The sequence below is a fragment of the Panulirus ornatus genome, chromosome 47 (assembly GCF_036320965.1).
Source record: "Panulirus ornatus isolate Po-2019 chromosome 47, ASM3632096v1, whole genome shotgun sequence".
Taxonomy (NCBI): domain Eukaryota; kingdom Metazoa; phylum Arthropoda; class Malacostraca; order Decapoda; family Palinuridae; genus Panulirus; species Panulirus ornatus.
The window spans coordinates 8943205-8968529 of NC_092270.1; the positions used below are offsets into that span (position 1 = coordinate 8943205).

Consider the following 25325-nt stretch of genomic DNA (forward strand, 5'->3'; position numbering starts at 1 on the left):
TCAGATTGGGGAAGAGCAGTGCGGTTTCAGAAGTGGTAGAGGATGTGTGGATCAGGTGTTTGCTTTGAAGAATGTATGTGAGAAATACTTAGAAAAGCAAAGGGATTTGTATGTAGCATTTATGGATCTGGAGAAGGCATATGATAGAGTTGATAGAGATGCTCTGTGGAAGGTATTAAGAATATATGGTGTGGGAGACAAGTTGTTAGAAGCAGTGAAAAGTTTTTATCGAGGATGTAAGGCATGTGTACGTGTAGGAAGAGAGGAAAGTGATTGGTTCTCAGTGAATGTAGGTTTGCGGCAGGGGTGTGTGATGTCTCCATGGTTGTTTAATTTGTTTATGGATGGGGTTGTAAAGGAGGTAAATGCAAGAGTCCTGGAAAGAGGGGCAAGTATGAAGTCTGTTGGGGATGAGAGAGCTTGGGAAGTGAGTCAATTGTTGTTCGCTGATGATACAGCGCTGGTGGCTGATTCATGTGAGAAACTGCAGAAGCTGGTGACTGAGTTTGGTAAAGTGTGTGGAAGAAGAAAGTTGAGAGTAAATGTGAATAAGAGCAAGGTTATTAGGTACAGTAGGGGTGAGGGTCAAGTCAATTGGGAGGTGAGTTTGAATGGAGAAAAACTGGAGGAAGTGAAGTGTTTTAGATATCTGGGAGTGGATCTGTCAGCGGATGGAACCATGGAAGCGGAAGTGGATCATAGGGTGGGGGAGGGGGCGAAAATTTTGGGAGCCTTGAAAAATGTGTGGAAGTCGAGAACATTATCTCGGAAAGCAAAAATGGGTATGTTTGAGGGAATAGTGGTACCAACAATGCTGTATGGTTGCGAGGCGTGGGCTATGGATAGAGATGTGCGCAGGAGGATGGATGTGCTGGAAATGAGATGTTTGAGGACAATGTGTGGTGTGAGGTGGTTTGAGCGAGTAAGTAACGTAAGGGTAAGAGAGATGTGTGGAAATAAAAAGAGCGTGGTTGAGAGAGCAGAAGAGGGTGTTTTGAAATGGTTTGGGCACATGGAGAGAATGAGTGAGGAAGATTGACCAAGAGGATATATGTGTCGGAGGTGGAGGGAACGAGGAGAAGAGGGAGACCAAATTGGAGGTGGAAAGATGGAGTGAAAAAGATTTTGTGTGATCGGGGCCTGAACATGCAGGAGGGTGAAAGGAGGGCAAGGAATAGAGTGAATTGGAGCGATGTGGTATACAGGGGTTGACGTGCTGTCAGTGGATTGAATCAAGGCATGTGAAGCGTCTGGGGTAAACCATGGAAAGCTGTGTAGGTATGTATATTTGCGTGTGTGGACGTGTGTATGTACATGTGTATGGGGGGGGGGGTTGGGCCATTTCTTTCGTCTGTTTCCTTGCGCTACCTCGCAAACGCGGGAGACAGCGACAAAGTATAAAAAAAAAAAAAAAAAAAAAAAAAATATATATATATATATATATATATATATATATATATTAGGATTGTGCAGAGGAGGGTGGATGTGTTGAAATTAAGATGTATGAGGACAATATGTGGTGTGAGGTGGTTTGACTGAGTAAGTAATGAAAGGGTAAGAGAGAAGTGTGTAATAAAAAAGAGTGTGGTTGAGAGAGCACAAGAGGGTGTGTTGAAATGGTTTGGTCAAATGGAGAGAATAAGTGAGGCAAGATTGACAAAGAGGATATATGTGTCAAAGGTAGAGGGAAGGAGGAGAAGCGATAAACCAAATTGGAGGTGGAAGGATGGAGTGAGAAAGATTTTGAACGATCAGGGCCTGAACACACAGGAGCGTGAAAGATGTGCAAGTGAATTGGAACGATATGGTATACCAGGGTGGACATGCTGTCAGTGGATTGAACTAGGGCATTTGAAGCATGTGGGGTAAACCATGGACAGTTTTTTGAGACCTGGATGTGGAAAGTGAGCTGTGGTTTGGGTGCATTACACATGACAGCTAGAGACTGTGTGTAAATGAATGTGGCCTTTTTTGTCTTTTCCTAGCGCATGCATGCCGGGGGGAATGCTATTTCATGTGTGGCGGGGTGGTGATGGGAATGGATGACGGTAGCAACTATGAATATGTACATCTCCATATATGTGTAGGTATACGTTGTAATGTATAGGTTTTTATATGTGTGTGTGTGGATGGTTATGTATAAACGTGTATGTGGGTGGGTTGGGCCATTCTCCGGCTGTTTCCTTGTGCTACCTCGCTAATGTGGGAGACAGCAATTAAGTATGAAAAAAAATGAATAAATAAATGTATATATTATCCATGGGGATAGGAGAGAAAGATTACTTCCCACGTATTCCCTGTGCATTGTAGAAGGCAACCAAGAGGGGCGGGAGTATAGGTGGGAGAAAATCTTCCTTTCCAGTGTTTCTTTCCAAAAGAAGGAACAGAGGAAGGAGCCAAATACTCAAAATATTGAACATCCACCTGAAATATTTGAATACCATAGCCACTGAATTCCTTTTATCAATATTCAACCATTCTTCATTCCATAAAAGAATATGAAACGTCTGGAAACTAGCAAAGCTAATACCAGTCCTAAAATATACAGGTAGACAAACCACACAACCTACCCTGATCCTTAAAAGAATCAAACATGACATTCCCTTTCCCCACCTCATAACAAAGAATTGGCCTCAAATAATTCACTCTCATTCTCCATGCCAAATCAAGCAAAATATATTAAACAGCTTCAACTTATTGAAATACCCCTCATGCACCACACTGATTGCCAGACATAAACATAGTTCTTGACACTACCTCAACACATGCACACAAACAAAAGTTTAAACACACTACAAAATAATGGCAAATCTTGGCTGGTAAACTTCTCACCTCAAAGCTTACATCCTCTTCTGAGGAGTTCCCAAAGGTACCATTCTAGCCACCAATGTCTTCAGCTTCTTTCAGTGCAATTTGCCATTACCTCCCCAAACCCATGCCATTGTCTTCCTTCTTATACAGACAGCCTTTGCATCACATGACAGCATGCCAAAATACTGCAAGTTTCTTAAACCTGTAATAGTACTTCACACTTATCAAACAATGGTTTCTCAGTTTCTGAATAGCAGTATCCCCTTAAAGAATCATCATTTACACCAGTGGTACATATTAAATATGAATCATACATCCACACATCATATTCTTCAGCTGACCTCTCTCTTTGAATAAAACGATGACAGCACCTATGCATCACAAATATACATATTTTCTCATGTCAACATTATGAACACAAGCAGTACAAAAACTAGATACTTTCTCACAATCACCACAGGAACAAAATTTGGCCAACAGAAAGAAAACTTTATTTTCTATATATTGCTTCATACAGATATTTATACCCTATACTGATGTAGACTAGTCCCTGCAAGAAAAATAGCAGAATGGACCTAAACCACACAACACACATTATCTATATACGTTGACCCAAATTCTACCACAACAAATACGTTTAGTCTTAACAGGTAAGCATTCTACTGCTGCCACACATAACCTCAATCATCACCTGCCATCCCCTCACAAACCACTTATCCCCACCCAGAAATACGAAACACACCCTACTTTGTTTACCTACATAACTAAATCCATCCTCCACCAGCTGACACTGGTACATATTCACCTACCAAACACTAAACAGACCAACAATTCTTAATATATCCCCTCCCAAGATGAGTGTGTACACTACCCAGACAAACATGCTTCATTCCTCAGATCTTACCACCACTAATAATTTACAAGCATTATTTACAATTTAGAAACACCCCCAAAAAATAAGAAAAAAAATCCAGATGAATTCACAAAATAATTAATCCTTAAATGACTATCATCAGATGAAAAAGACAAAACCTCATTATATCTGCCCTCTGAGTTCTTAGGGACTACCCTGGGGATGTAAAAGGCTCTGAAGTACCACTGGAATCCTAAAGGGGGATCCTTAAGTTATAGCAATAACAACAACCTCCTACAATGTCTTTATGACTCAGGTGCTAACCTGACTGCCTTACAGATGAAAGTAGGTACTTTGTGAAAAGTAAGGTGTAAACAACACACTTTCATCTATCACTCAATAAACAAAAATATTTTTGCTTCACTAAACATGACCTTAACTCCTACTACAATGTCACCATGAGGGATTGAAACGTCCCTTCCACACCAATCCAAAAGTGTTAGAAAGGAACAGAGGATGAGAAAGAGAAAAGAATCGATGAAAACAAAAATAGGAAATAGTAGGAATAAGGATGGATAATGGAAAAGAGGAGTAGGAATGAGAAGAGTAGATACTTAGTGACAACAATGTCAGAAAGTAATACTGTCCTATTGCTGTGAAAGAATGTGAAACAATGAAAGCATGTGAGACATGCATTTCTTACAGACATATGTACAACTGCTACACCAAATATGAATAAATGATGTGGAAAGGGAGCTGTGGTTTCCATGCATTATACATGACAGCTAGAGACTGAATGTGAATGAATGTGGCCTTTGTTACCTTTTCCTGGCGCTACCTCTGAGTGTGAACGAATGTGGCCTTTGTTATCTTTTCCTGGTGTTACCTCGCATGCATGCGGGGGGAGGAGGTTGTCATTTCATGTGTTGGCGCTGTGGCAACGGGAATGAGTGAAGACAGCAAGTATGAATTATGTACATGTATATGTATGTATATGTCTGTGTATGTATATATATACGTTGAAATTTTCAGGTATGTAAGTGCGTGTGGACGTGTATGTATATACATGTGTATATGGATGGGTTGGGCCATTCTTTTGTCTGTTTCCTTGCGCTACCTTGCTAATGCGGGAAACAGTTGACAAAGTATAATAAAAAACTGATTATTACACTTGATAAGTACTATGTACATGCACTTGTTGATAGGACAACATCTGTGTGTACTAACACTTAGTAACTAATGTTCCTTACTGGGCTTATCCCAAAGCATTTTTTTCTATGGAAAATGAAATGGTTGAGTGAAGCTAGATTATTCAAACAGCAATAATCTTGTCCTGCATTATTTACATAACTGGACATTTACACAATGCATTGCATCATCCATCACCCATGATATGTTTTTAAGTTAGGCACTGAAATATTTTTCTACAACAGCTATGCTGTTACCAGTGTAACACCATTTTTAGAGGAAGATATGTACTGTCTTGAACATTTCATCATATTCATACACTATATAACATTGGCTGACAACAAATCACCAATGGATTCACCATCCTCAGTGGCTGGTACTGTTAACTGTATATCTTTCATTGCAGACAACCCAATATTATAAATTCTACAAACAGTACTGTATGTATGTATTAAAGCACACAGAATTCTTGTCCAGCATGGATTTGTTTATCTTATTGCAATAAACATGACACATTTCTCAAATGAGAATAAAGTACTACTTTCCATGAGTGCATTTGGCACACTGCACATGTGAAGCATCTGATGGGCACATTTCACAGAGTATTGTACCTCCAAGGAAAGCTTGCACTAAGTAAACCCTTTATAACATATAAGAGATATCTTAAAGATCTGTTTAGTTTACCTCTACTCATATTGTTTACTGAAACATTCAATTTTAGTTTACCTCAAAATTCAAGTAAAATTAACCTCAAGAGTTTTGTATTGTACTTCTTCATTGTTTCAAGATTCATCAGGGTTCTTTGTTGGTGAGTAGCTACTGTGTAAAGTGTATTGTAAGTCACTTAGAATATAATAATTTTGATTTTGCATGTGTGTACAGGAGGCTTGCTACCACCTGCTGTGCCACTTCATCCCTAGCACTGTTTATATTTCCTAACAAAGTTTCTTATTTCTTTAAATTAATATTTACTGTTGTTGTGGCATGATGGCCGGCTCAGCTCAGTAATGATAATTCCCGAGAGGCTTTATTATACTAATTTTTTAGCAGCTCCATATTTCCAGTATTAAAATCTTACATCGTATACTTCTAAATGATGTTTTCTAAGTGCAGTGAACAGTGAAATAAGATCATAAATACTATATTTGCTATATGGACTTCCATTGTAGCAGTTATCATTCCTCATCAGACATTCACAGGACGCCCCACGTGAAGCGCATAGGTTTGAATCCTGGTTGTGACAGTCAGTCCACACTCAACCCAGCTGTTCATCCATCCGTATGGGTTGTTTGATAAGATGGGTACTGGCTCAGGCTAGGGTGTATATGTATGTATATACATACACATGTATATACATAAATGCCTACACACGCACATATACATACCTATACATTTCAGTGTATACATACATTTACATACACAGACATATACATATGTACATATTCATACATGGTGCCTTCATCCATTCCCGCTGCCACCCTGCCACACATGAAATGGCATCTCCCTTCCCCTGCATGCGTGTGAAGTAGCGCTAGGGAAAAGACAACAAAGGACACATTTGTTCACACTCAGTCTCTAGCTGTTATGTGTAATGCACCGAAACCACAGCTCCCTTTCCACATCCAGGCCCCACGAAACTTTCCGTGGTTTACCCCAGATGCTTCACATGCCTTTGTTCAATCCATTCACAGTACGTCGATCACAGTATACCACATCGTTCCAATTCGCTCTATTCCTTGCACAGCCTTTCACCCTCCTGTATGTTCAGGCGCCGGTCACTCAAAATCTTTTTCACTCCATCCTTCCACCTCCAATAGTGGTTCCAACAATGTCATATGGTTGCAAGGCATGGGCTATAGATAGGGTTGTGTGGAGGAGGGTGGATGTGTTGGAAATGAGATGTTCGAGGACAATCTGTGGTATGAGGTGGTTTGATCAGGTAAGTAATGAAAGGGTAAGAGAGATGTGTGGTAATGAAAAGAGTATGGTTGAGAGAGCAGAAGAGGGTGTATTGAATGGTTTGGTCACATGGAGAGAATGAGAGGAAAGATTGACAAAGAGGATGTATGTGTCAGAGGTGGAGGGAACGAGGAGAAGTGGAGACCAAATTGGAGGTGTAAGGATGGAGTGAAATAAATTTTGAGCGATCGGGGCCTGATCATGCAGGAGGGTGAAGGACATGCAAGGAATGGAGTGAATTGGAACAATGTGGTATACCAGGGTCGACGTGCTGTCAATGGATTGAACAAGGGCATGAGAAGTGTCTGAGGTAAACTGTGGAAAGTTTTGGGGGGCCTGGATGTGGAAAGGGAGCTGTGGTTTCGGTGCATTATACATGACAGCTAAAGAATGAGTGTGAACGAATGTGGCCTTTGTTGTCTTTTCCTAGCGCTACCTCACGCGCATGCGGGGGGTGGGGTTTGTCATTTCATGTGTGGTGGGGTGGCAATGGGAATGAATAAGGGCTGACAGTATGAATCATGTGCATGTGTATATATGTATATGTCTGTGTGTATGTATATGTATATGTTGAGATGTATAGGTATGTATATGTGCGTGTGTGGACGTGTATGTGTATACATGTGTATGTGGGTGGGTTGGACCATTCTTTTGTCTGTTTCCTTGTGCTACATCGCTAATGCGGGAGACAGTGACAAAGTATAAATAAATAAATAGATAAAAATATATATATATATAGGGGAGAAAGAATACTTCCCACGCATTCCCTGCGTGTCATAGAAGGTGACTAAAAGGGGAGGGAGTGGGTGGCTGGAAATCCTCCCCTCTCTTTTTTTAATTTTCCAAAAGAAGGAACAGAGAAGGGGACCAGGTGAGGATATTCTCTTAAAGGCTCAGTCCTCTGTTCTTAACACTACCTTGCTAACGTGGGAAATATATATATGGCCCATTTGCACTAAGAATGAAATGTTTCCAAAACATTCAGGTTTATGGGTATTACAAGATGTGAAATGTGGTCTTACAAAATCAGGCCTACCAAATTCCACAGGCATGCCACTGAGGCTATAGATGTTGGTTCATCTGAAAACTTGCTTCAATTCTAGAAATCCTGTTACACTAAGGACTGTAATAATGTCATCAAGGGGCCCAACGATGAAGTTAAAACCTTTCAAATGAAATTCACACTGGCACCATATTTGGTCTATAGTCATGATGACTTCATGATACTTCCACCGCTGACAAAGAAAACCCTATCATAATGAAGCTAGCCAAAGAACTCAGAGGGGAGGGGGTTTGAAAAAATGAAAGGCATCACTGCAGAAAAGCAGCAGCAGTCTGATGATAAAGAGCCGATCAATGAAGAGCTTCGAAAGCTGGTAGCATGTAGCAACAGTGATTATAAAAGTACAGTATCTACATGCATTCTGCATTAATATCTATTATCTGCTTAGTACATAAATATATTCTCCCCTCCTGTATATAGTGTCTGTTTTCCTAGTGCTGCCTCGCTAAAGCAGGGGTTAGCGATGCTGTTTCCTGTGGGGCAGGGTAGTGGCAGGAATGGATGAAGGCAAGCAAGTATGAATACGCACATGTGTATATATGTATATGTGTGTATGTATATGTATCTATACGTGAATATGTATGTATATGTGTGTGTATGGGCATTTATGTATATGTATGTGTATATGAGAGGATGGGCAATTCTTTGTCTGTTTCCTGGCGCTACCTCGCTGATTTGGGAAACAGTGATCAAGTATAATAAAAAATGAATATATATATATATATATATATATATATATATATACACACACACACAGGTGTTCACTTTCAGATTTTTATTTAGAAAAAAAATCTAAATACTTATACTATGACATTAAGTTTGCACAATGCAATATACCTAACATACTATTTTCTAGGAATGCAAACCCTATGCTGGACAAGGATTCAATATGCATACTAGTTTAACTGTTGTGTACTCAAACATCTGTAATAAAGCATGATCAGTAATCATACAGTGTTTCATGACTGATCTTAATGTATAGCCTGCATGAAAAGATTGTGATAGTTATGCTGTGTGCTATTCAGTTACATGACTAGGGTTCCGAATTGACAAACAAAATGTTTTCCTTAAAGTAAATTGTGAAATTGAGAGATAAAATATCTATTTCTCAACCTATGGAATGAGTAAAGATAATATATCTGAATGAAACAGGCATTTGTCACCTCTCATGACTAAGGCTTGGCCGTGAAACAATATTACCTGTATTAATACTAGAAGTACTATTGCTTATGAATGATATGGCGCCCAAGTGAAAGGGTCAGGAAACACAAAATGCATCCTCTTATACTCAGGAAACTCATAATTACATGGAAAAAACATTAACTAACTTTTATTTCACTAAGTGAATGTTCCTCTAAAGTTACATTAGGTGCAATCCGTGGCTTATCCACAGAAAAGTTTGAACCCCCAATGACAGCTACTTTATTTGAGTTCTCATCCTTCTGAAAAGGACTCTTTTTACTTTCCTGGTATTTGGTGTAGGAGTACATAAATCCACCCACCATGTTCATCACGATACCTGATGAGAGAGAGATGATAAAATATTAAATATTTACATATCAAACATTCTAAATCTGTTCAAATAATGTTTCCTACTTTAAAAAGTTTGGTTTTAATAATTCCACTTCTAAGGGATAATTTATATATCTGCAATGAATTATATGCAAAAGTGTGAGTGCATCATTTCTTGTTTATACCTCTTTGGAGTAATGGAAGTGGAAGTGTTGCTTGTACAAATTAGTAGCAAAAATTCGAAGTGTTACTTGTACAAATTAGTAGCAAAAATTTGAAGTGTTGCTTGTACAAATTAGTAGCAAAAATTTGAAGTGTTGCTTGTACAAATTAGTAGCAAAAATTCAGTGTCATTTAAATAAAATTATAGTGATATGCTATTTATAATTATGCAATGCTAAACTTGTGAACTGTGTACACTTAAGCCTATTGCATCCCTCCACTAGTTCTAACAAATATTAAAATAATGAAAAAAATCAAAAGTATCTTTGGTACACCAATTTCACTATAATGATAAGTAGAAGTTTTGTATATATTTCAGCACAAAGTGCTATAAAGTGCAAGATTAAGGTCTGAGTGTCAAGTGATTTCCCATTACATGTTTTGTCATTTATTTTGCCTACAATGAAGTACTGATTACTGAAAGTTATTATGCCATACCTTTTATGATAAATCTTTTCTTGATATAGTCAGAGTCATTCATTAATAACTTAATCATAAAAGAAAACCTATATAACTGCGTAAAATTATAAGCCTTACCAGCCAGATGCAGTTCTGTCAAGGTCATGTGGGCAAAGGAAATTTGCTTATACATTTGCTAAAAGAAACTTTTCGTCTCATCTTAGTCAACTTTTGATGCTGAGTCCACAAAAGCACTCTCCACATGATATGAAGATGGACCATCGTTGTAAAATAATTTTAGGTCATCTGGTCCCCTAAATTTAACTAAAACCCATTTCCTATTTCCTTCCCCCCAAAAAATACAACTGTGCTCTCAACTGGCATGGGTAGAAGCTGGCTGACTGTGGGGGAGAAATTATGCAATGCAATCTCAACCAACACCAAGGCTTGGTGCAAGACCTTGAAATTGAGGTGTAAAATTTTATGCATACATATCCATCTTAAGGCAATGCCCTGCTTGTGTAAATATCCATCTGGAGGCATTAAAGGGCTAACCTTAACAAGCAGTAGGATAACACACAAGCTATCACTGAGATTTGGTCAATAATCCTCTCAAAAAGTGTGAAACTCTCATTTCCCTTGATCATTGATAAACTCTTGTTCAGAAGAAACTACAAACAACATAATCACTCACCAGTAATGTTTAGTGGGTGATATTTAACACCTCCAAACACAAAAAATCCCACAAGCGTCTGGATGGCAGACTTTGCCACAGCCACAAGGGACGTAGTGAGTGCTGAGTTGAGAGCAGTGCATAAGAAGAGGGAGTAGTTTAACAAAGCCCCCATAGACACCAGTGTCCAGAAAGTGAAGATGAAACCAACATCTGAAACAATAAAACAAATATTGATATATGGTATGGTATAAACAATACTACACAAATATTTCCTACACTTTATAACAGGTGAGTAACAAGAAGTTATAGTGGGGTTGGAAATCCTCCCCTCCTGTATAATCACTGTTTAAAAGAAGCAAAAGGAGCCTAGTAAGGGTTTTTCCTTGACAGTTCAACTGTCTGTTTGTGATGCTACATAATTATGGCAGGAAAAACCACATATACACTACCCACATCAATACAAAAACAATACAACAAACTAAATTACTTCACAACACAACTCACCAGGAAAAAAATATCTATAAACAAGTCATCCATTCCACTTTAAACTATGCCTCGCTCACCTCATCTTCCACCCTCTCACAAACAAAATTAACACAGCTACAAACCACACAAAATTGTGTACAATGAACATTCGCTGGCTATCTAGCAACTACAAACACTCAATGCCTAAACAATTAAACAAAGATCCTCCAATAAAGTCCAACTTCAACATGTCTGGCACTTAATTCTATGCAACAGCATTAGACCTTACCACCTCTAACTACTCTATAACTAACCACTAATTAGAAATACCAAGCTTATCCCTACCTCACACATCAGTCACAGATCTCCTCACCTGCAGAAATGTAACACTGACAAAACACATACTCATTGAAATACCCTCTATGCACTGATCAACTGACCTTCCATCTCAGTCTTTAACTCAAACCAACCAGCCATACATCCATCAGAAACCACACTCCCTAGACAAACATGAGTTACGCTTTCCTATCTATGCTCTGGACATCACCCACCACTACAAACACTCTCAACATACTTCAAGACCCTCCATGGCCACGATGCAACTACCACATGGAAGACACCAAGTATGTAACTTAACTGCCTACACTTTCTGCACATAGATGCACACAAAACATCACAACAGTTTCTGACATGTTATAATTAACCTTGGAAATCTTTGTAGGGAGAGAACTGATGCTACCCAGGGCCTCTTACCAGAGGCTCCTGCTGCCCAAAGTTGCGCTACTTCCCATAACTAGGAAATGTAGACTCTTTTGGAGTGAGTCCTTTGGTGAGACTCTCCTTCCAATGATAGATCCTTGCTAAAGTGACTTCTCACTCATGTAGTAACCTAATGCAGACAGGGTCCAGTAACATCTATAAAGTATATATATTTTTTCATACATTTGCCAGTTGCTGTATTAGTGCAGTAGCATCAGGAACAGACAAAATAAATGGCCTCATTCAATCACATCCACTTTCTAGCTGTCATGTATAATACACCAAAACCACAGTGCCCTATGCAAAACCAGGCCCCAGAGACCCTTTTGTGGTTTCATGTGACACTTCATATGCCCTGGTTCAGTCCACTGACAGCACACTGTCCACTGTATACTACATCCCTTCAAGTTGGTCTAACCAATGCATGCCTCACACCCTCCTGCATGTTCAGGCCCAAAACCTTCAAGTGTCTCACTTATCCTTCAGCTCCTCTTTTTCCTTGTTCCCTCCACTTCTGACATGTATATCTTCTTAGTTATCCTCTTCTTATATCCTAACCATTTCAACACTCTCTTCAGCTCTCTCATACATATTCCTCTTACATACTCTATCTCTTACCCTATCATGTTTTCTATTAAACCCTACTCTCATTACGTAATGTCCTGAAACATCTGATTTCCAAAACATTCTCCGTCTTCTTTACATTTTTGTCTATAGCCCACACCTTGCATCCACACAACACCAAGAACCCATCTTTGATGCCCTTTACAACAGTGACCTCTTTCCACACATTCCTCAATATGCTCAGGACCACTGCCCCTTATCCACCATATGGTTCACTTCAGCCCCCTTGATTCTATTTGCTGCCATATCCACTCCAAGGTATCTTAAACACTCCACTTGCCCCACGTTCTCTCCATACAAATTTACACACCATATATCTAGTCTTTCTTCACTGCTAAACCTAGTAAGCTTGCTTTTAAATACATTTTCAACTCTCTCATTTCACACACTCTCAAAGTCAGATACCAACTTCTGCAGTTACACATCTGTGAAAAACCACTTCTGACAAGGCTGTATTACTGGGAGTACAGTCATCTCAAGAAATTTTTACCTTAAAGAAATCCACATTTTCCTGTTACTGAAAGTTGTGAAGCCTTGGGCTGCAGGAGCCTTTCGAAACAGGACCTGAGGTATTGATAATACTTTGAATCAATAATCCAAATGAATTACTATGAAATGCATTTCACTAAATCCTATGTAAGCTTATCAATACATCTACATTCCCACGAAAAAGTATTACCTGTTATGTAACGACTTTGTACAATGGCTTGTGGCTCGCCCATTAAAACCGAGACAATAATGAAAGGTGCAAGGGTGTTGTAACTGTTGAGCTGCAGGATCTCCAACGTGGACAATTTATTCTCAGCACACTGCTGAACCAGTGTTAGATACAATCCTTGTGCTAGAACACTAAGTCCACCCATTGTATATGCAAAGGTATCAAATGTTAAATCACCCAAAACTGAGGAAGAAAAACAAAGAAAATGCTATTAATACATATTAAATGGTTTACAAATATAATGTCACAACTAACCTTAATTATCCTACATACCCTTTCCCTATTTCTAGTATTATATGCCACCTAAAATGTGCATAAACACTGAATACTTCATTCAAGAAACCCCACACTAATCCTAGTCCTTCTATGTAACTATTTTCATAAACCATACTCAAATGCTTTCAAAAATCTCAAAATATAAGGAGCTGGCATCTAACTGACTTCTTTTAAACTAACATGAAGGAATATACTGGCAAGTATATTCTTTTGAGGATACATGTAATTTGAGCTGGATTTAAAAGAGTAGCAGTACATCCATGGAACACATTTTGAAAGAGCTTTTTGTTTGTTTTTTGTTTCACCTTCATGAGGTATATCATGTACCAACATTCTCAATCAGCCCAATAAAATCTACTTAAAGGTTGAACATACATGCAGTCTTGTCCACATCTACACATCATTGGTTGGCAATGGGTATGGACTACATAGAAACACACTTGGCAACATACCTGCAACAAAACAACCTGCTGTGATGATAAGGATAGATGTGAACAGCATGATGGAAGGGAATGGTCGGCGAAGGATGACCACAGCCAGGATCAGATTCACTAGAGGTGTGCATCTTTTAACAGCTCCATACATTGGAATGTTCATGCCTGCAGATAACATATTTGCATAAAGAGCTAGCAAAAAAAGAGTACCTATACAAATACAATGGCCTTCAATTTCAAATGTTAACATAATCTCAAGATACACAACGAACTGGTCTTATTTCCCTATGGAATGGCTGTAGTGGAAGAAGACCACCTCCTTTCCAACTTATATTTTTGCTTGTGGCAGATTCACACAGAAAATAACCGTACGGTCTTATATACTTGGTAATCACCATGTAAAGAAAAGTATGTATGTATTTAGAATAATGCTTTATCATTATGATGCTTTACGTATACAGGCTCACATTTGTGATGAAGGTAAAAGCATGCACTAAAATTGCTGGGATGGTCACAGTTAGCTAGGGATTCATTCATTTCAGCTTCACAGGTACTGAAACATCTTAGGAAGAGTTAATTTGTATAAAAATACGATTATGAAGTTTAGCAGGAGTAAAAACAGATTGGTGTGAGTGCAAGTATGAATGGAGAGAATCTGGAGGAAGTGGAGCATTTTAATTAATACCTGGGAGTAAACATGGCAGTGGATGGAACGCTGAGAGCCTAGGTGAAACCAGGTAGGTGAGGGGGCAAAAGTGAGACCTTGGATACATATGGAATACTAGAATTTGTATATATATTTCCATTCTGTGTGTAATATTGGGTGAAGACAATCAGCAAATTTATGTATGTTCCATACTTCAATACAGGGAGGAAATCTTATGGTTCAAAGAAGTAGAGTCTTTGGAATTCAAGGAGCTGTTGTTTGAGTTAGGAGGCATGACTCTCTTTTATGTATGTAATGATCTGTCGATATGAATAACTGATGCATCTTCAGTGCAACTCTGAATGTTACTTTCAAAAGTATTAATGTTTTTTTCTTATTGTGGCAATTCTAGTCACAGACTTAAGTTCACAGTGAAAATAGGCCTTAATTGAAATATGAAAAGGGGTGAGTAGGGGAAAAAAAAAAGATATATCTTAAGAATTTTGAAGGAATTGAAGAATCTGCCTTTTAAAAACAGGGCAGTTGAGGCTGTTAACAAGGATATAAGGAAGTAAAAAGTCCCAAAGTATAGGAAATAAAACATCACAATGGCCTACTCTTGGGCTGCCAGCAGCTACACAGTAATATATGGCACAGTAGCTTGCTGAGTATTATATGGAATGGCTAAAGGATGGGGCAAACAAGCAATCACCTCTTGAAAGCAGAAACCCTATTAGTATCTTCATGAGAGAGAATGTGAACCATTGCCGTGATGTACGGCAAGTGGGTCAAGTTTCGAGGTCTGACAGGAAGAGCTGACAAGTTGGATCACCCTGGACTCGACATGTTATTTTCAATGAATTAGCAGCAAGTGAAAGCCAATCTGTTGGGGCTATAACCACATACACTGACCTTGAAGGGCCATGAGTGAAAGACCAGCATGAAAAGCATAACCAAGGGAAGGTGCCAGAAACATGCGAGCAGATCTCCATGTGTACATCGGAAGATTAATTTTGCCAAGACTGACCAGCAGCTCTAGGAAGAGAACAGTTACCAGCATCTGAAATCACAGAGATGAATATCAGTTACTTTAACTGCAAATAAAAAAGATCTAGCTAATATTGCATTTCTTTATGTACCTTAGAAATATGTCAAAGGCAATCTCATCCTCAACGTGTACCACACGAGGCTTTTCATATTTCAATTTCTATATACTCTAATGTACACCACACAGCTCTACAATCGAAATTTTTAAATGAGAGAGAACGTCTACACCATATGCAATTACAATCTCATCCTTTCTTATGAATCAATCCTTATATATGAAAGGCATAATTCTAAACCTCATTCTTAAAAAACAATAATGATTTTCAAAAGTTTTCTGCACCCAGTATTATACGGTAACTCAAAAAGAAAATACTATAAGTAAATTAATGTAACTTGCATAAATAAGACTGGTGAATCCAGTAGGTAATGTCATTTCCTAGAGTAAGAGCAGTGAAGTCTTAAAAAAATTATATATTTTGTGCAAATTTTCATTACTGAAAAAAAAAAACTTGCACACTGGTGGAAAGCCAAAAAACCAATTGCAAAATAATAACATGATGAAACATCTCCAAAAACATATTGTCAACCCACCTGACAAGCCATGATGAAGAAAGGATATGAGAATTCATATGAGTTGATGACAGCCTTATTAAGGAAGGCCATGGAAGCTGAGCACAACCCATAGAAGACAGCAGCTGCAAAGCCATGGCCTTCAGCACCCCTGGGGACATACAGGTTATTAGTCAATATTTAGCAATTTGTTTTATTATCCATGCTACTGGGTACCAAAAGATCAGGAAGATGAATGGACAGCAGCTGAGAGAGATGATACATAAGAGAGGAGAAGAATGAGGTGGCAGAGAGAAGAAAACCTAATAATAAAAAGAGAAAGGTGAGACAAAGGGAAGCACAGAAGCCTAGGAGGAGAGAGAAATGGGAAACAGAAACAGACGGAGAAGAAGCAAGCAGAGGTAGAGGGAGACATATACAGGGGGACAGAATATACAGAACAGAAACAAAGGTGGGGATAAGAGACAAAACACAAGAAAGAGGGGAAGCAACTGATGCAGGAAACAAGAGCGAAAGGAAAATAAGAGAGAAAGACAAGGGAAAAGCAGCATCAAAAGAAATGAAGGAAACAAGCATTGTAATGAAAGAGTCTGAAAGACAGGGAAATGGTAATCAATCAAGAGAAGCAAGCAGAAACTGGTAAAATAAAAAAAATTTAGCAAAGTCTTGAGCAACTACAATGCAATCTGAATTAAACATAATAAGCTGCAAATATGTCCATCGTAGTGGAGGAAGGAGATTGAATATCCTGATTATAGCCTTCATGTTTCAAAATCAGTTAAAGTATCAATAGTGAACAGTTATTCATAAGTTGCAATGACAGAATAACCAGAGGTGAAAGGATGTGAAGTACTGTTGTAGTATCAGTGGTGGATGGTTGGAACAGAATAAGTAATGAAACTACGATTGCCGGGAGTATACAAGTATTTAATAAGCTACTTCATGGTAGGATAGTTTGTGAAATGGGACCCCTGAGGTAATTACATACCCAAATTATCCTTAGATTCTATAAATCAAAGACATCTAGATTTTTTCATCATTCACTGTTAAGTAAAGGCTACATGGTAATTTTCACACACTTATCATCTGGGTGTTGGAAAAAAATTATATTATCTCAATCCACATGTTTAAGGACTATATTGGAAGAACAGATGTTTTGTCAAAAAAATTTACTGCTTTATGTACGCATGTACAAACAAACTTCATTCGAGCCAAAACTGTCAAAAAATATATTTAACACAAATATACAGAGTTCCTGCATGAGAAATTGATAATACCAATTGTTTTGTTATGAGCTTACATGAGAGCACAGTTTGTAAATAGATTACCAAGTGGCAACAGCAAAATGGTGCATTCAAACATCAAGGACATAGAGGATTATTTATGCAACATGCTTCTGTGGTATAGTTACAGGCCAATGTGCAAGACAAAAACAATCCATATCAACATGCGTGACAAATGGAATGTTGACAAGGACAGGATTGGATGTTACGTAAAAAAATAAAGCCACATTTCCAAAAACATATAGCACCCATATTCACCCAAAGAGACACTATGGATGGCACCCACAAAGGTCTAGGTTAACATCATAATTCAGTTTCTAATAATGCGTTAGTCATGGCACTTGTCAACATCAGAAAGTATTTTTATTATAAAGACATCTGGATACATTCATCAATAATATGGTATGTTTTCTTACATCAACAAAGGATTCAAGCTTGATAAAATCAATATCTGCAGCAACACAAAGACTCAGCAGCACCCAAATCATTCCTGAAGTTCATACTAAATCATAAACATGTTAACAAGGGTTTTTAAAAATTTCAGTGCTTGATAAAAGTATCTGTGGCAATACAAACAGCTGACAGCAAACAGTACTCCTACATCTACAAATGTACTCACATTAGTGCCATGATGGTATCTATGCTCTCAGTACTGAATTAAAGGCCTGGAAAAGATTAAACCTTAATGTAGTAGCAATTTGTGTTGAGGTACAGTTCACATAACTCCCCTTAAAGTCTGACACTATGGGTCAAGTCACAAGTGGCAATATCAGGCATCATGTAGCAAGTTTCTTGCTGTACTTGAAGCTCTTTACTGCCCATTCTGTTTATCCCACAAAAGCCAAGCAGATGAAATCAGAGTATCTTAACTTCACAGACAATCTACCATTGTTATAATAACACACATTCATCATTTCCTTTAAAAATCCCTGGGAGTGAATCAATCTTAACAAAGTCACTTGAGCAATTTTCAGCAGAAAGGGAACTATCTCAAGTGAATTACTCACTAATTTCCAATTACACTACTTCCTTGGTCATCACTTTATACCATCATCCATATCACACACATTCCAAACACTGAGCAAATTACTAGAGTTGCTAGTCTGTGACTGGGTTGTAATGAACCATGATCCAATACTTTTATCTTAGTCTTGATGCACTTTGTATTCCACCTACATTGTGAGCACAAGAAGGAACGTATTCAATGTATGTGCAAAACAAAAATACCTTATTAACCTTACGCCACATCTTCAGTGGGCAGGGACTTTAGACTTAAATATAGTCTGTGTATCTTACACCTTGGGAGTATATACTGATCCCTGACAATGATAAAAAACCAAAGGTGTTGATGATTTAAAATTAATTAGTAATGGACAGGAGGACATTTAATCATGTTCTCCAACGTATGGAGACAGTGATATAAAAAGAAACCTCTTGAGAACATTGTTGGTACAGCAGACCATGTGTGGGTGGGGAAAGGGTCTAGAGGAACTGGTGGGGGCCAAATGAAAAACCCATTACTGTTTCAGTGCTCCCAAGAGAACACCTGCGACCCTCCCAGTATGACTCTCAGCCCAGCTAATGGAGCATAAGATGGTTTTTAATTGAAAAACACCAACACAGTGGTGATGATCTATGCTGGAACCAAATAGCTGTAGTGAAAATGTTAAATTATGTTAAGCTTTAGAGAGTAGGTAACAAAATCTTGGTCCATGGTAAAGCTGGTAACTTCGTCAGAAAAAACGAGTGACAATAAACACTGCATTAGATAACCACTGGACTTCATTCTCAGTGCCATCAATAATATTTCAAGAAAAGATAGCTCATTGCTTTGCATGAAAGGCCAACAAAAAGAAATACCAGTATTATGAGAAGCTAGAAAGGAAGTAAACTTGTGTGTAGAAGTGAAATTACCATGTGATACTTTTCATATTCACCTGAGAAATCCTGTGTCTAATTTGTGCATTACAGGTACAGTATTGTATAATCAATAACTGTCTCTGTTGTGTGCCATATTATAAAATTCTTACAAATGAATTTATATGTATGTTACTGTGTCACACTTCACTATTTTAAGATGAGCTTTGAATCATGATTTACTGGGGAATTAAGAAAAAAAAAAAAACTGAAGGGGTGACATAAGCAAATGTATTTGAGACATGGCTATGATAACATCAAGAGGAATAGTTTTTTCTGTTACAAGGAGCCTAGACTATTAATATTAGCTTTGTAAACAAAGTATATGGACACAAAGGAAAAAGGTCTAATTCATTTACTCAAAATGAACAAAGTTCAATTAGCCTCCACATAACATCTGCCTACATAGTAGCATTTTATATGGCTGTAGAAAATTAAGACACAAGCTCAGATAAGAAACACAGGAATCTGATATATGAAACAAACTTAAGAAAAAAAAATCCTTTATATCTTTAATGAGAAATATTCTTTTCTTTTCATAATAAGATATAAAGGATTTTTTTTCACAGCAAAATATTTTTAGATTCCTAACCCATCCACAGGTAAAGCATCTCACAACCTGTTCTCCACTCCCTTGTGTAAGTTTGTGAACAAAGAATGTCTGACCATTTCATTAAGTCTGCAAAAAATACTAAAGGTGGTCAGGGAAGTATAGGATGAGAAATAAGAGGTACTTGGGAGGTTTAATAATGTCCAGAAAACCTAGGTACTTGGGAGGTTTAATAATGTCCAGAAAACCTAGGTACTTGGGAGGTTTAATAATGTCCAGAAAACCTAGGTACTTGGGAGGTTTAATAATGTCCAGGAAACCTATGTTATAACAGAGTGTTACTGAGAAAGGAGGTAACACACTGCAACAGCTAGGAGTTTTAAGACTGCTCCAGGGTTCAAGGCAGCTCAAGATTTTTTTTTGATGCTTCTACTAGGAGGAAATGCTGAGGGAAATTTTAAGTTTGAGCCCTTGCTGGTGCTTTAAGCAGAAAACCCAGGGCAGGCATTATCTATGATCTGGCAACATTTGCTGAATTATAATTCAGAGTGACTCTTCCCTGCCTTCCCAGTAACCCTCAATTCATCCCATCCCACTCTGCACACCACACCACCACAAGCCCTCATCACCACATTTTCTTGTACGTTAATATTAAATACTGTCTAAATTAAATGAAAGAGCAAGATAAATCGTTCTTCAGCTGTTTCATGAATATTCCATACTTAAGAGTTAGATACAGAAATTATTGTCCAGGAATGTAACCTCCCTTATAAACTTTAATGGGTTTCAACTGCTACTTTATTGACAGATCACTTGCTGAAAAGATTTCCAGGAACACAATCCTGTAGCTAAGTAGAAGTTAAGTGTTCAAATCTCCTATGGCAATTCAGATTTAAAGGTACCCAGGTCTTGAATGTTGTTTGGTTTTGCAAGTTATAGAAGTTGAGAGATAAATATCTTCATGAAGTGAAGCAATGATGTTCCAGACCATGTAACTGAACTCCATTCCGAGTCATTCATACAAGTTGTTGAGATGCTCGAGTTTTCAGTGTTACATGAGTTACATCAGGATCCTCTGAGCACACTGAAGAGATATACAGTAAACCCTCATTTTAACAGACTAATCGGGGGAAGGTAGTGTCCATTAAATCAAGAATATAACCTATGGGCCATTTTTTAATACAATATACAGTAACACAATATAAAGTTCACATGCTTTCTTTTAACTCCTCTATCACTTGATGCCATTTTGAACTGTAAAGATTACAAAATTATTTAATAAATAGTCACAATTCTCTGTATACAACATGACCACATGGTAGCTTGAAGTAGACAGACTGAAACAAAGCGAGATACCCCACACAACCAAAAACAAGTGTGATATGAAATGTACATGGTACAACATTTGATATTTTAATTTTTTAATTATTAATTAATGTATTATTACTTGCCCAGTCTGTTAAATCTGAAAACTGTTAAATCAAGGGTATTACTGTATTATGGACCTCCATGGTGTAGCCTTTATACATTAAAGGCTTCAGCCAAGGACAAAAGTCCACATCAAGGCCAGGCCTTAATTGAAATACAGAGATGTTAATAAAAGGGAAAAAGAAGACATAGGCAAGTATTTACAAATTTTGGAGGAAATGAAAAACCTGTCTTTTAAAATGTGCCAGGTAATAGTTAATGGGAAAGGCACAAGAGATTAGAGAGTTGCAAAGCTTTGAGGTGTAGGGAATCAAACATATAAAAACGGCCTATCCTTGAGTTGCCAATGGCCACACAGTAAGCATGTGATGCAGCAGCTTACCTGAGCATTGCATAGTCTATCTAGTTTTGGTTGCACAAATAGTCAGTTCTTAGAAGCGAAAACCCAAGTAATACCTGTAGAAGAGGGAAAGCGATCCAACATTGCAGCACAAGAAAAGTGTGTCAAGTTTTGAAGTTAACTTGAGGGAGTTTACGTCAGACTGCTCTCAACTCAACTCTGTCAAGTAAAGATGCAGAGTTAAAATCACCCCAAATGAGAAGGCAGTACTCCATACAAGGACAGATTAATCCCTGTGTAAATGGAGCTACTGTTTGGAGGAAAAGAAATTATGACATCTAAACAGGACTCCCAGTTTCAGAGAAGCAGACTTGGCTATTTTTGTAATGTGGGGCTTCCAAGTTAGTGTAGATGTTATGATTAAACCAAATATGTTAACTGAGAGGTGGAATTGCAGAACTATCAAAATAGAGAGGAAGACTGTGATGAATTTTTGATTGAGCATCGTTTAGAAACTGGGTTTATTGAGGAGCTTGTGTCGAGAGAAGATGCAGATTGAGTGAGAAAGAAGCAGAACTGGGGAGAAGTGTTGTGTTGTCTGCATATGGAATATGAGTGCATTTGGTTAACTGTGGAAGAAAGGAAATAATTGATAAAAAGGAGAAAAAGTGTAGGGGACCGGACATAAACCTTCAGGAACACCGCTGCTGATGGAGAAAGGATGAGAGGCTGATCCATCAACAACCATGGAGATGAATCAGCCAGAGAGGGAAGACGAAAGAAGGGAGCTTAGAGATGAGACCCCATTGCCACATCGTGTCAAAAGCTTTGGATATATCACTTGAAATTATACAGGATTTTCTAAAATCTTTCTGCGATGATGACCAGATGTTATCAAGATAGGAAAGAATATCACCAGTGGATCTCACCCTACTGAAGCAATACTAGTGATCAGAGAGAAGACTTGAGTTTCAAGTTGTCTGAGGATATGGAAAGTGAAGAGGGATTCGAAGACTTTGGAAGTGGTATATGTCAAAAGCAAATGGACAACAGTTAAAGGGGTTAGAAAAGTCACCCTCCTTAGGGACAGGATGAAGTATGCATGCTTCCATTTTAAATTAAACTGAACAAATGAGTAAGCACAGGTGCAAGTTCAAATGCACATTCCAATTTTAAATGAAATGGAACAGATGAGCAAGCAATGGAGCAAGTTCAAATGCACACTCTTTCACCACACAGGGATGGATGCCATCAGGACCATAAGCCTTGCTTAGGTCTAAAGATAGAAATGCTTTTCGGATAGGTAGAAAAGATATTGTGGGTAGGTCATAAGATTAGTAAGAGGAGCATCATGGGGTGAAGGAATGTCTTAAGTCATCCAAGGTAGAGTTAGAGGAGAAATGGGAACCAAAGAGAGTTGCTTTATTTATGGGAAACAGCTAAACTGGGTACCTAGCTTAGCCTGGGGGATATAAATAAAGCATGTACAAAATGGCCTTGAGGGAGGCAATCAGCTAACACAGAAAAACTGCACACCTTATCCTCAAAATTCCAGATTTTACTCTATCATCTGTGATACAGATGGATGTCACCATACGGTCATCTTATCCTCAGAATTCCAGATTTTACTCAATCATCTGTGATACAGATGGATGTGTCACCATATGGTACTTCAAGGAGCTACTTCACTCAAGAGATTTGAGGATAGTCGTCTCCCTGTGGACTATACTAGTATTCTTGAGTTTGAGGGTAGCTTTCTCCCTGTGGCCTATGCTAGTCTTAACTTACAAACTAGGAAAACCAGCTACTCTGTGATTAAGAGAAAATGAGAATGTCGGGTAATTATTTTCACTTTTGAAGAAGTCTAATCTATACCTGTATGATGAGGAATTCATTTTATGTTCAGAATTTTGCTTTACAATACGTAAAGAAAAAGAATCTTACACATCTATGACTTTTAGATGGTCACTGTTTTTTGTCTTTCATATGTTACTAATGCCATACAAAGCAAATTTGCCCACAGACTACAACTAAGTCAAAAGTTATTTTGTTTCACATACATTATGGAGCTTGATGGGTGTCACATTCCTCTGCATAATCATGTTTGGTACTTGTGTATTATTGTATTAATATTGTGTTTATGTATCACATTGTCATCATGATGCACTCTGGGTTTTGTTTGTATCCTGTTCATTGGTTCGAGATATTTTGAAACATATTCTCTTAACATTTGGAATTTTCAAAGGAAATTAGTTTTGTTAATGAAAATGAATACAGGGTAAATCTTATGTTTTATTTCTGTGCACAGATTCCATCTATGAACATAACAAAGTGGCCTTACATAGCAGAAAGAGACAATGTTATTATATTCTGACTATAATAGTGAAATTTATGGTAAATCTGGTCTGCTTAGGGGACTTTGGTCCAAGTTTTCAAAGAGTCTGATGATTCACAGATTTTTGTAAGCCTGTATTTTCCCTTACCTTCATAGCCCTCCCCATTAACTCTCCAGCTTTTTGTAAGCTTACACTTTCCTTGAACTTCATAGTCCTCCCCATCAACTTTATTTTTCTGGTAAACGTAATATAATATGGTATAACAATCCAAACCACTATCCTCCCATTCACCACATACTACTACTACTACACTACCACTGCAAAGCAGTACCTATTCTTAATCCAAAGCTAGGAGAGTGGTGGGACCCAGTTCGGTACTTCACCAAAGGCTAACATGAAACAAACTTGGCTTCTATACATTACGTGGATACTGTCATACACAACGTGTCACAGAATCATCCCTCTCGCAGGTCATCCAATGCAATCATGCACCATAAACACGTCCAGGAAAGTTTCACTCCAAAAATATCAAAAATTTCCCCCGGAAACGCAATGCCTTACCTCTCAACTCATTTAGGTTATCATAACAGTCAACCAGCTGACCCCACAGAACCCCAGAGCTTGTTGCCGAATACAAAATTGACATGCTGAACAAGTCCACGTACAGGGGAAGTGCCATTATAATCATCCTATACCGCCTATACAACAAGATCCATTTCCAACACCTTATAACGCAATATATATATATATATCTCCTGGCACTTACGTAGCTCTCTTGAGTTTCACCATGTCGTGGGAATGAGAAAGGGTCAGTGGAGAGGAGAATTGAGGAGGTTCCCCCCGAGGACGACCTGCCACGTCTGCTAGTCAGCCACACACTGACGGGCTGACACCACAACTTGTCAACAATACACACCGCACTCCCAACCTAAACCAATGCCATTAGTTTTTTTTTCGACTTTTCACTTAAAAAAAAGCTTTTGCGGCGTATGTTTTTAACCACTGCATGTTCATCAGGGCTGAATATTTCTGAAAAGAAGGTAAAATTTTGTGGACTATTGTCATGGATGGAGACAAGGCTTAAAAACTAAGAACATGGCAACTAAACCAATGCCATTAGTTTTTTCAACTTTTTACTTAAAAAAAAAGTTTTTGTGGCGTATGTTTTTAACCACTCCATGTTCATCAGGGCTGAATATTTCTGAAAAGAAGGTATATTTTGTGGACTATTGTCATAGATGGAGGCAAG

At 38.1% G+C, this 25325-nt stretch overlaps 2 protein-coding genes across 5 annotated transcripts in view; one reads left to right on the forward strand and one right to left on the reverse strand.

The window, feature by feature from the left end:
• Positions 1-25325, forward strand: part of LOC139763523 (protein N-lysine methyltransferase METTL21D-like) — a 62160-nt gene that overhangs the window by 11830 nt on the left and 25005 nt on the right. The window lies entirely within an intron of this gene.
• Positions 8635-24980, reverse strand: LOC139763521 (uncharacterized). Of its 4 annotated transcripts, XM_071689683.1 has the most exons (9): positions 24843-24967; positions 21857-21959; positions 18125-18170; positions 16244-16373; positions 15518-15665; positions 13978-14124; positions 13211-13432; positions 10702-10893; positions 8635-9393 (listed from the first exon to the last, which is right to left on the reverse strand). In XM_071689683.1, the coding sequence occupies exons 3-9, from the start codon at positions 18133-18135 to the stop codon at positions 9194-9196; spliced, it is 1050 nt and encodes a 349-aa protein (XP_071545784.1). In that variant the 5' UTR covers positions 18136-18170; positions 21857-21959; positions 24843-24967; the 3' UTR covers positions 8635-9193. The 4 variants fall into 4 exon arrangements, with proteins under 4 accessions (XP_071545784.1, XP_071545783.1, XP_071545785.1 ...); XM_071689682.1 differs by lacking the exon at positions 21857-21959 and having other exon boundaries at positions 24843-24980; XM_071689684.1 differs by lacking the exon at positions 18125-18170.

What these genes read in the sequence shown, in the direction of transcription:
- LOC139763521 (XM_071689681.1), bottom strand. Translation starts at nt 24,865, where the DNA reads ATGGTGAAACTCAAGAGAGCTAC. An exon ending in GTGAAACTCAAGAGAGCTAC is followed by an intron (nt 16,374 to 24,842) that starts GTAAGTGCCAGG and finishes GTATGTCCCCAG; the next exon opens with GGGTGCTGAAGGCCATGGCT. An exon ending in AGCAGGTTGTTTTGTTGCAG is followed by an intron (nt 13,433 to 13,977) that starts GTATGTTGCCAA and finishes TTTCTTCCTCAG; the next exon opens with TTTTGGGTGATTTAACATTT.